At 39.8% G+C, this 12,258-nt stretch overlaps 1 protein-coding gene across 1 annotated transcript in view; it reads right to left on the reverse strand.

Annotated features, from left to right (window-relative positions):
- Window positions 1-8,716, reverse strand: part of OVCH1 (ovochymase 1) — a 59,680-nt gene extending 50,964 nt beyond the window's left edge. The window contains exons 1-6 of the mRNA XM_054442366.2: window positions 8,281-8,716; window positions 7,203-7,321; window positions 6,828-6,925; window positions 5,788-5,960; window positions 1,598-1,693; window positions 137-288 (exon numbers count right to left, since the gene is read on the reverse strand). Coding sequence (XP_054298341.1) covers window positions 137-288; window positions 1,598-1,693; window positions 5,788-5,960; window positions 6,828-6,925; window positions 7,203-7,321; window positions 8,281-8,344 — 702 coding nt within the window. The 5' untranslated portion in view covers window positions 8,345-8,716. The remainder of the gene's footprint in view (window positions 1-136; window positions 289-1,597; window positions 1,694-5,787; window positions 5,961-6,827; window positions 6,926-7,202; window positions 7,322-8,280) is intronic.
- Window positions 8,717-12,258: the final 3,542 nt, after the last annotated feature.

Here is a 12,258-nt window from a genome sequence, read left to right on the forward strand (position 1 = left end):
GAAATCAGATGAAAAGATGAAAGGAAAAAGAATTTTGACACAGTAAAAGAAGAAACATGAGCTTCTTTTGGGGAAAGGCAGAATCTACTTTCACCCACGTGTTACTGAACAGCTAGGCTGGTTTACACTTTTGTACCTGGCAGGCGTCCATTCCCTCATCAGGGAAGCCGGCACACAGCATGGTCCTTCCCAGGGGAGGGAGGTTCACGCTCTTGAGCACAGTATTACACGCTCTGTCATCCATGATGGGAAGTTCAATTTCTTGTAGGACATTTGAATATTGTGATGCTGTAGAGAGAGGACAGATAAGTTAGTACACAATATCCTCATGGAAACAAATTAATGAGAAATCTACAAGTTTGGAACTATTTCAAACAGATTTTTAACCACAGGTAGAAGTAATTGTTTTTAGGTGTGAATCATATTCACTTCTAAAAATCAGATATGTGGCAGAGGACAAAAAATTCAGCAGATTTTTAAGGTAACATAGGCAATTGTACAATTGTGGCTGCTCTAAACAAATGCTTAAATGTTTCCCCAAGAGAGGAAATCTTTGGTCAATATAGCAATGTTTTATAAAAATGATTTCTTTTGAGACAAGGTGTCCCTCTGTCCCTCAGGCTGGAGTGCAATGGTACAATCAAGGCTCACTGTAGCTTCAACCATGGGAGCAAGTGATTCTCCCACCTCAGTTTCCCAAGTAGCTGGGACCACAGGCATGCCACCATGATTCGCTAATTTTTTAATTTTTTTTTTTTGTGGAGACACGGTCTTCCTATGTTATCCAGGCTGGTCTGGAACTGCTGGGCTCCCATCCTCCTGCCTTGGCCTCCCAAAGTGCTAAGATTACAGGCGTGAGCCACTGTGCCCTGCCTAAAATTCTTTATAAAATAAAAAATCACAATGTATTGTTGTCAAGCTTTGAGGTATAGTTGACAAATAAAAATTGTATTTATTCAAGGAGTACAAAGTGATGTTTTAATATATGTATACTTTGCAAAATGATTACCATAATCATGCTAATTAACATTACATCACCACACAGAGTTGACTTTTTTGTAGTGAGGATACTTAACATTTACTCTCTTGGCAAATTTCAAGTATTCAATATATTAACCATAGTTCCCATGCAGTATATTGGATTTCCAGAACTTACTTGTCATACAATTCCACGTTTACACCCTTTGAACCACATCTTCCCATTTCCCTCACTCTCAAATCCCAGGTAATCACCCTTCTACTTTTTGTTTCTGAGTCTGACTTTTTAAAAAAGTTACCATATTAAAGACAAAGAAGCTTAACTATTGTTACTATTTCCTGATCATCCTTTTGCCTTATTCCTCCTCATCTATCACAGCTCTATCCAGCTTCCTTTATCTGCCATACCTAACCAAATTGGCAGCAGCAGGAGTGACATGAATAGCCTTTTTAAAAGTATAAGCCTTTCAATGCTGAGGACTACCAGAAATCTTCGTTGTGTCAGAAATTAGTGATAAAAAATGATAAATATACTACTCATGGTCAACAAAATTATTTCTGCTTCCCCTGGACATACAGAGACCTGGAAGAAGTATTAAGTCATTCTGGTGTCTCTTACTTTTGGAAATCTTGCCCCATCCACTGGACAAGCAAAGAATTCCTGGTTCAACTTTATCATCACTGTCAGGAAGACAGATTGGCTGAACAGCATTTCCTGAGAAAACAACAACAAAGGCATGAGGTTCATGGATAAATATGCCATGTTGAATATATTTGGGAAAGTGAAATCTCTTGATTTCATGGCTTCTACACTTTCTTCCTAAATGTAACGGTGACATATTTTAAGTTTTGGCCCCTCCATATAAAACTGTTTTGTATTTATAGAAATTTTGAGAAATGCAGAAAAAGTAAAACAAGGAAAAACATAAGGCCAATTGTTCTGCACACCACCATGAGCCCCCTAATCTACTAACATTTGAGACTATGCCTTTGTTTTGAAAGGGTAGTTTTTCACTTGACAGTTATTGAGCACAAATCCAGAGGAATTAGCCAGGCCACTGCCTTTGAGAGATTGAATTGATCTTTAAGATCCTAGAAATTTAACTGACCATGAGAGGAGCTGTAAAGAACCTGGGAAGTTTAGAAAAAATATAGATAATGGTGAGAAGAGACTGTAATTCAAGAGAAAGTGGCTGAGGATTGATCACAATTGATATCCAAGTCTTTAGAAAAAAGCCCAGTAACTCCAACTATGATACAAAAAATAATTTTATATCTAGACATGTGCTGAAAATGTAGCACACTAAAAACAAAGAATGGATCTCAAAAAAATCTAGAAGAAAAAAAAATATTACCAAAAATGGAATGTTATTGATTTCTCAACAGCAGTAAGTGAATGTTAGAAGACAGTAGAACAAGATGATCAAATTATCATGTGGCAAGCACTCTTTTAGATCTCAACGAATGAACAGAAAGAAAAATATCTCTGTCTTGGTAGAACCTACATGAGTATGTATATTTGTGTTTGTGTGTTGGGTGAGGGGAGAAGAAACAAACAGCAAATATAATACATTGTTCAATGGTAAATACATGCTATGGAAAAATAATAGGATAAAGGAGATAAGTCTGGAGATTAGGGAGAATGGCATGGAAGATGTCATTTTAAATATGATGGTCATGGAAAGTCTCATTGAGCAGGTGACATCTGAGCAAAGTCTTGAAGCTGAGGAAAGGAATCATGTAGTTATCTGGGTGGAAGTCATTTGATGAAGAAACAATCCTTGCTGCAGGATCATGCATATGTGTTTAGGGGACAGTGGGAGGCCAGGATGACTGGAGCAGATTAAGTAAGTTTCATAAAAAAAATAAACAAATCAGAGGTTAGACATAGGACTAGAAAAGAGGGTATGTCAGATAATAATGACATTGATTTTCATCTAAATGTAATGGAGAACCATTGAAGTGGTTTGAATAGGGTGACATAACCTGATTTACATATTAAAAAGTGTTATTCTGGACACTGGGTTAATAACAAACATTAGGAAGACGGAAGAAGCAGCTTGAGAAAATTTCAGAGACCATTAAAATTAACCCAGGCAAGACATGATGGTAGTATTGCCTGGAACAAGATGGCAAAAGTGTGAAGTGAGTGAGGCAGAAGCAACAGGATTTTCTGACTCATTGGATGTACAGTGTCTGAGAAAGAAGAATCAAGGATGAATCCAGAGTTTTTTAGATTTAGATGTTTAAATTATTGATCCTGGATGAGGTCACTAACAGAATGAGCACAACTAGAGAATAAGGTGTCCAAGGCTGAGCCTGGGGCACTCCACCAATATGAAGTCAAGGAGAAGAGGAAGAATCATCATAGAAGACTAAGAAAGGGTACAATAGGGTAGGAGAATAACTAATGGATTTCCGGAACTCAAGTGAAGAAAATATTTCCAAGAACATATGAGCAATTCTGCTAAAAACTGTTACCCAGAAAGATGGGAATTGAGAAGTTACCTTGAATTTAGCAACATAGAGGTCATTAGTGACTGTGACAAGACCAAATTTATGGAACAGTGGAGTGAAAGTCTGATCCACTTAATGTGGAACAGACATCTTAACCTAATACATTCAGCTATGAGAATTGAGGAAATGAAATTGACATAACTAGCATAGATGGCTTTTAATAGAGGTTTTCTATAAAGGAAAGAAAAAATGGGGCAATAGTTTCCTATTATACACACTTCGAGTTATTCTCAGTATTTTGATCACCTACTGTCTTCTGACATTCACTTGCTGCTGTTGAGAAGTCAATAACATTCCATTTTTGGTAATGTGTCTTTTTCCTTCTAGATTCTTTTGGGATCCATTCTTTTAGTGTGCTACATTTTCAGCACATGTCTAGATATATAATTATTTTTTGTATCATAGTTGGAGTTACTAAGCTTTTTAAATCTAAAGATGTGGATATCAATTATGATCAATCCTCAGCCACTTTCTCTTAAATTACAGTCTCTCTCCACCTACATCCATACTCTTTCTAAACTTCAAATTGGATGTTTACTACACTCTATCTTCTCTGTCTCTTATCCTCACTGTCTTCTCTGGGTAATTATTTCAGATTGTCTAGTTCCATACACCTAATCTAATCTGGTAGATAAATATTCTATTGAGTTTCTAATTCCAATTACATTTTTATATTTTCATGTTTTACTGGCTTATTTTCAAATTTCCCTTCCATCTAATAGTTTCTTGTGGTTCAATCATTTTCAATACACTTTCACTTCTTTAAACTTTAATATACTCATTTTCTATTCTCTATTTTGAAATCTGTAACCTTTGAAGGTCTGATTCTGATTGTTAATTCTTCAGACTATCTTTGATGGCAAATTTCTCTGCATGTTTCTGTGCTTGAATTCATTAAAACTTTATGGGAATATATTAAAGCTGGGATTTAAATTTCATTCTCTCAGAGAATTTATTTTGCTTTTGCCAGAGGCTGATTACTCACCTGGAACCACTTTAAAATTTTGCCTTAGAGGTTTTTTGTGCCACACAGGTGATGTCAATTTCAGCATCAAACCTGAGCGAGGCCTGGCTCATGATTACAGATTCTTCTGAGAACCCTCTGTCCAGAGCCAAGATTGAGACTAGTAAATGTCCTTATTCTCTCACTTTATGTAGCATAACATGCACAACTCCCTCTCCCTATCTTTCAAAGCGTCACCTTTCAGAAAGTTCCAGGTTCTTTACAGCCCCTCTCATGGCCAGGTCAATCTCTAGGATCTTAAAGATCAATTTGATCTCTTAAGGGCAGTGGCCTGGCTAACTACTCTGGACTTGTGCTTTGTTTTTGACCAATTAACGCTTCCTTTTCTTGCATTTAAAAAAGAGGGGGGCTTTTAGTATTTTACCCAGAATGTTTATATTACCTGTGTTGAGAGAGTGTTGGATATCTTGTTCACAGTAATGATGGAAAGAAGTCTCAGAAAATATTTTCAAATGTTCCGAGCTTTTTTGTTAGAGATGAATATAGGTAGGTAGTTAGAATGTAGCCCAGCCAAGACACAGGAGTCCTTAAAATACCAGTTGGCCAAAATATGGACTTAACCTAAGTTGTTCATCAATGAATGAATGAATAAAGAAAATGTAGTATATATACACAATGGAATATTATTCAGCCACAAAAAGAATGAAATCTTGTCATTTGCAACAACACAGATGAAACTGAACATGGATATTAAGTGAAATAAGCCAAGCACAGAAAAACAAATATCACATATTCTCCCTCATGTGTGAGTTAAATACTGAATCTCATGCAGATAGAGAGTAAACCTGTGGCTATGAGAGGCAGGGAAGGATAGGGAGGAGGGGAGGATGAAGTGGGGTTGATTAATGGATATAAATATACACTTAGAAGAGGTAAGACCTGATGTTTGATAGATCAGAGAAATAATTCAAGTGTTCTAGCATATACAAAAAGATAAATATTTAGGGTGATAGATATCCTAATTACCCTGATTTGATTATATGAATGTATCAAATTATCACATGTACCCTGAAAATATATATTTCTAATATGTATCAATGGAAATAAATGAAAGGGAAAAAATGTTGATTGTTAGGTTGATTGTGGCTGGGACATGTAGCTTATACAGTATTTTTTCAATAGGTTATAGACTGAATAAAATTATTTTAAAAAGAAACAAAGCTTAGCTATTCTATTACTAGACAGCCACACAGACATTAAAGTTAACTTGTACATAATTAGCAGTTTTCCTCCATTGCATTTTAAATATTCTAACTCTCCATACTCACCAAACTTGACTTTGTGTTTTAGATACAGCACTGCAATATCAGGACTCATATATTCACGGCTGTTGTATTCAGGATGGATAATAATTTTTGAGACAGGAATATTCTGTTCTTGCTTATCCTTCTGAAAGAGGCTGTACTCCCCAGAAGTCACAGTTATATTCTTCAGTTGCTTCCTAAAACCAAAGAAAAATGTTTCATAGGTAGTTGTTTCCCCATGCAAGTCTTCATGGTTTGATGTAATTAGATGAAAAGTGATTAATGTATCTTTAAGCAGCCCCAAGTCTTTGAAGAAGGTTTTCCTTATTATTGAGTATTACCAATGGTCATTTTTTTATTTAATTATTTATTTATTATTATTATACTTTAAGTTTTAGGGTACATGTGCACAATATGCAGGTTAGTTACATATGTATACATGTGCCATACTGGTGCACTGCACCCACTAACTCGTCATCAAGCATTAGGTCTATCTCCCAATTTTAATCTAGAAAAAGTTGTGGTTTTCAGTCATGTTTCCATTTTTCTGAGTCAAGTATTTAAATATTGCCTCCTTTTCTTCTTTGATATACAAACCATAGTTCACACACGCTATGCCATTTGTAACAGGATATAAAAGTTGCTTTCTAGAACTGTTCCTTCTTTTCTCTTATTAGTACCCTCTTTTAATCTGGTCAAATATTTGTAATTTCTGCAGTTTTTTCCCTCCTAATGATTTTAACCCAAATGATTAAAACTTTGGAGCATCCATTTAACATTTCTTGTTAATGCTTTATTACAATAAATAACCACAACCTCTACCCAAGCACTAAATCCATAACTTATAGATGATATCTGGGATTGTTTAATTGAGTAGAACAGGAAGCACTGGGAATCTTGGGACAGACACACATTTCTGGGAATCAGGAAGATCAGTGGGTGCGTGCACTGGGAGGCAAAATTAAGAAAGGGACTGAGAATGAACCTGCTATTTACAGCGACAAATTTCCCAGTCCCATAGCCAGGAATCAAGGCCTGACAAGTAATGGAAATCCACAACTTACTCACTGAGGTTGTCCAGGCAGTGTGCTGCTGTAACAATGCGATCTTCTCGAATCAAGCTTCCTCCACAGAAGTGGTGCTCTTCTGATTTTAGGGAGACCTGCCCAAGAAGAAAGTTACAAATGCAGCTAATATGTCTCCCCACAGACGTATCTCCATCGGAAACACTGGAGATCAACTTTTCTAATCTGACATAATATTCTTAAAACACTGACATAAATTGCATACTAAGATAGTTCCTATGAAATAAACTTTTTGGTAGAGAGCTAGAGGGGTTCAGGAGAAAAACTACATATCAAAGTGGATTCCTGCTCTTGAAACAAAGGAAATATTTCACTGTTTTCTCATTAAGAAATCAATGCCTTTGTTGTACTGACCTGCCATGGATGTCCAGTCACTGTTGAATTTCTCCAACTACTAATTCTAGAGAAGAATCTAGATCCCACGGCAGGTTCCTTACTTTTCGTGTTGACCATGCGAATTCCACACTTCAGTCCTGTGTAGAAGAGCATGTGTGTGTGTGCACACAGAGCCTTATGTAAGAGTTCGCTTTACCAAGATTTCCCGTTTGGATTTTCCTGGCCTGGCACAGACATTCTGATAGCATTTAGCTGCAGACTATCACATTCTTCTCTCAATATTTTCTTCAGAATATCCCACAGTCACCTGGGTTGACTGGATATTGCCTCCTGTCTGCTCCCTTTCAGCCTGTGTTACCACTGGGCAGGAAGGGGCCAGAACTGCCTCTGGTAGGTGACTTGGGGCTTACTCTGGGAAGATGCAAATTTAGGTTGTGTTAAAGATACCAGGAGCCACATGCAGTGGCTCCCGCCTGTAATCCCAGCACTTTGGGAGGCCCAGGTGGGCTGATCACTTGAACCCGGGAGTTCAGGACCATGGGCAACATGACAAGACCCCATCTCTACAAAAAAAATGTAAAAATTAGCCAAGTGTGGTGGTGCATGCCTGTGGTCCCAGCTACTCAGGAGGCAGAGGCAGGAGGATCACATGAGCCCTGGAGTTTGAGGGAGCCATGATCGCACCACTGCAGTCCAGCCTGGGTGACAGAGCCAGACCCTGTCTCAAACAAACAAACGAAACAAAACAAAACAAAAGATACTGAGGAATGACATATACTACTCTGGAAGGGAGATATTTGACTTTAAGTTACTTCTACTTGGTTAGGTTTCCTTGGATGAGGCTCCTCAGTACACACATGATTAGCAGGTGTGCCTACAAACGAACTCTAGAATCCAAAAAATTTCAAAAAGGAAATCTGGCCCAGACCTTCCTTTGGGGAAATCTGAGCATGCACCACCCCCTCACCCTTTCTTCCCAAATGCCTCAGGTGTGGCTATACCACCCCGACTTCCTGAGGCAAGGAGTAACGAAGTCTTCCCTCTCCAGCATGCTCAGTCTCCTCCGCAGTCCTGGTGCCCAGGGCCCTAGGCTCACCTAGGCTTCTGGGGTGGCCGATGACCAGCAATAGCAACAAACCAGCACTGGCCAGCACGCCCATAGCCTCCACGCATCGGCCTCGCACGTCCTCCCTCCCTGCAGACTGAGAAAACTGTGGTGAAGGCGGGGGTCTCGCCCTTTATTCCCTCCTGCGGTGCCTATGGGCGGCACCTGCCGTGGCGCCTGGGTTCGCAGGTGTCCCTCTTCACGATCATTTGACCATTGTGAGCTGCCGCCGCTCTCTGGTCACCCTTGGTGTCACAGCGCCCCGCCACCCAGCCTTAGAGACTGGCGCGAGGTGGCCCAAGGGGCGACAGTGGTGCTCACAGGTGTGCAGAGGTTCCTGCTAGCAGATCCACAGCAAGCCAATCAGTGGCTTGGAACGCTTAGCCCTGCGAATTCTGTCCCAGATTGCGGAGTGCGGTCCAAGCTCAGGGGCAATGAAGCTGGTCCCCTACACGAAACACAGGCAGGACTTCTGAAAGGGGGAGGGTCATGAAGCTTAGCACAGTACTGCCCCTTCTAAGAAGCTTGTTGCCCATGACCTTCTAGAGTTTTCAAAGAGTGAATAGGAAAGATCAGGCTTGAGCTGACATCGTTTTCTGGGTGGCAGTACTGTCCTCCTTTTCAGCAGAATGGCCCAAAAGCTGTAGGATCCATCATTTAAGATGATTAAAATTAATCTATTGGTGAGATGTCACTTTTTTTCCCATGAATATTATTTTGTAATAAGTTAGGCTGAAGTTAGAAGACAAATAAAGGCAGAATTTGTAATCGTCTTTTGTCAGAAATATTTTGTCAGAAAATTAGGGCAAGGCTAAGTGGACATTCTATATACATCAAATAACCTGGCCACCAGTCCTTCAGCACCAGTTGGAGGATTTTACGTTCAAGTGCTCTATTTTACTTTCATGTAAAATAGAAATAAAAGCTTCTTGAGGTAGGAGGGTACATAAACTAAGGGGGGCAGGTGGGAGATGAGCAGGTAGATGGGAAAACAGAAGGCAGTCAAGGCGGAGAGAATGCAGGCACAGGTACAAGCAAGCAGGTGACAATCTACTGGGGACAATGACCTCTGTGACTGCAGGAGAGAGCAGAGGGTAAATGGACACCATTTGAAGAAAAGACTAAAAAAAGTGAATGATGCCTGGTGCTGTGGCATCTTCAAAAGGTGTCCATTTACGCTCTGTGGCTAGTGGCTACCATGTTGAACAGCACAAATACAGAACATTCCATCATCACCAATAGTTTTATGGGACTGTGCTGTTCTTGAGAGTAGCACTATTTTCTTTTGAATATTTATTTCAAGGAAAGACACCTCGGATGACAGTTTGAGTAGATGACTCCTTGGTTTCATGCATGGGTGTCTAGGGGATAGGGGGTGTCCAGCATGCTCTTAAGGTAAGCAGCTCTTCTGTGAAAATAAAACATTGAACCTCCAGGTTTCAGTACTGTCCAGGGAATGTCCATATGTGTGGCTACCTGAACAGTGGCCCTCACCACTTTCCTCCCTGTAGTCATCACACAGGGGTGACCATTTGAACCACCATGCAGCTCCAGGGCCACACCGTTCTCCAATAAAAGCTCAGAGCCCCCATGTGGACCCAAAGCCCTCTTTCTTTTTAGCAAGAGGTAAGATGAAACCCACCAAAAAGCCTTTACTAAACAAAAGGGAAAGAACTAGAAGGTGAACATGTGCCATGCAAGAATGGTCAGGCCAGCAATATTCAAGTTGCTGGTCAAACCATGGCCAGCCCTTCCGTAAGGCTCGCAGGTGCTGTCCCCTTTCACTCTTCCGCCCACGGCACACAGCTTTGCAGCATATTCTGTGGTTTCTTTGTTTGAAACCTGGGAATCTCCATCCGGTGGGGCACTGTCTCATTTCCTGTTACAGAACAACTCCCTTTGTTTCCAGAGTTTAAAACCCACAGCTTCAACTGAGACCCTATTCTTATATACAAAGGTTTAGTCCCTTACAGGCCTCACAGAATAATGCCTTTTCATTAAGTGGAAAAAGAGCCATTCAATAAGAATTACACACCATTAATAGCCAGGCCATAGGCCAGGCGCAGTGGCTCACGCCTGTAATCTCAGCACTTTGGGAGGGTGAGGCAGGTGGATCACCTGAGGTCAAGAGTTCGAGACCAGCCGGGCCAACATGGTGAAACCCCATCTCTACTAGAAATAAAAAAATTAGCCGGGTGTGGTGGCACATGCCTGTAATCCCAGCTATTCGGGACGCTGAGGCATGAGAATCGCTTGAACCTAGAAGGCGGAGGTTGCAGTGAGCCAAGATTGCACCACTGCACTCCAGCCTGGGCAACAGAGTGGACTCCATCTCAAAAAAAAAAAGCCAGGCCATTAGTTTTAGACTAAAATTTTCTAATAAAGTAATGGTTTAAATATAAATTGAGTTTGTAGTTATATTAAAACATCCAAATGGAAGAATCCTCTTTTTATGTTTAAAATAACTTCAGAAAAGGAAAGGATACCAAGGAGAGGAGTGGGCTGGACTACCCCCAGAAAGTGATGACTTGTGATGTACAGCAAATCTGCCTTTAATTTGGACATCTTCACTAGTATAGGACAACTGTGATCTGCTATTCAAAAAGCTTGGCTGTGAAGGACAGACGGGGAGCTGTGATAGCAGCTACAGATAAAATGAAATAGAGGATTTTTTTTTTCAAATTGTTTTGGTGTTGATTACCTGTGTATGTGCTTTAAGATAGATTAGAACTGACAAATTGACAAGAGCCAGCAAAAGGAAGCAGTTAAAAGATGAAGGAGAAGTTAAGGCATGGAATGAATTTCCATAAGAGGCAAAATTCAGAACCTAGGGTCCTCTTCTTCCATTATGATAACAGGAGAAAAGAAAGGATAGAATTAGGTGCAGGTAAATGTATAGATGAAGTGCAGGGCATTCAGGGATAGCTGCTTTCTACCTTTTATTTACTCTGTGAAGAGAGAGGTGACAGCATCTAAGCACGATGGGGGAGCGGATCTGGAGTGGGCGAGTACTGAATTGGCACTGTGCGGAGGAAGGGAAAGAGAGCAGACAGGAAGCACACAGAACAATGCAATGAAATGAGTAAATGAATGAATGAAGGAAGGAAGATGGTCCTTTTTAAAACATTGTTAAAACAGACACTCCTGGTGACATGGACATCAGTAGGTACTAACCATGAAGTACTTGAGAGATTGAAACCAGACGTACTTATTTTAATCATATTTTATATAAAATAGACATTTACATAAATTTAATTTTGGAAAGACCTAGGCAAAGTATACATCATTAGACTCAATGGGAGAAATACTTTATGGAAGATAAATTCTAACGGGCACAGCCAAAGTAACAAAAATGTACATTAACATACAACTGATCCAAACAGGAAGTAAAAGCATTATGAAAAAAGAACATGATGCAAATCATTTCCCCCTGACAAAAGGAGGGATCTGTGTGAATTACAGCAAATCAAATGATTTCCACGTTGTAAAAGCAAGCCATGGCTTCTATAGATATTTTAATTCCTTGAGAGGAAGTTTCACCTCATCTTTTTTCCCCAGTAAAGTAACAATCACTGTAGGAATTTTTAAGTGCACAGACTGTAAAATAAGAGTAACTACCTCTGCCATGTTCAAGCATTTGGGCAATTCAGTCACTTTTAGGGTTGTATCATTTAAAAAAGGGCAACATTTATGAATTATCTCATCAGATGCATGGTGCTTTTCAATCCAGATTCAAGAGTAACCATTAGAGTTACTCATTGAGCTTAATGGAAACATCAAACCGACCAGTCCTTTCATGGGTGGTAAACATGACTGAGAGACACTGGCTAACTTGCCCAGGTAAGGTGGCTCTTCAGTGGCAGAGCTAGAACTAGAACTCAGATGTCTTGATTCTTGGGCTAGTGTACCCCTCCTATGGACCAGCAAGATAAATAACCCCCAAAGGACATCACACATATTGAAAACTAC

The sequence above is a fragment of the Pongo pygmaeus genome, chromosome 10 (genome assembly GCF_028885625.2).
Source record: "Pongo pygmaeus isolate AG05252 chromosome 10, NHGRI_mPonPyg2-v2.0_pri, whole genome shotgun sequence".
Classification (NCBI taxonomy): Eukaryota; Metazoa; Chordata; class Mammalia; order Primates; family Hominidae; genus Pongo; species Pongo pygmaeus.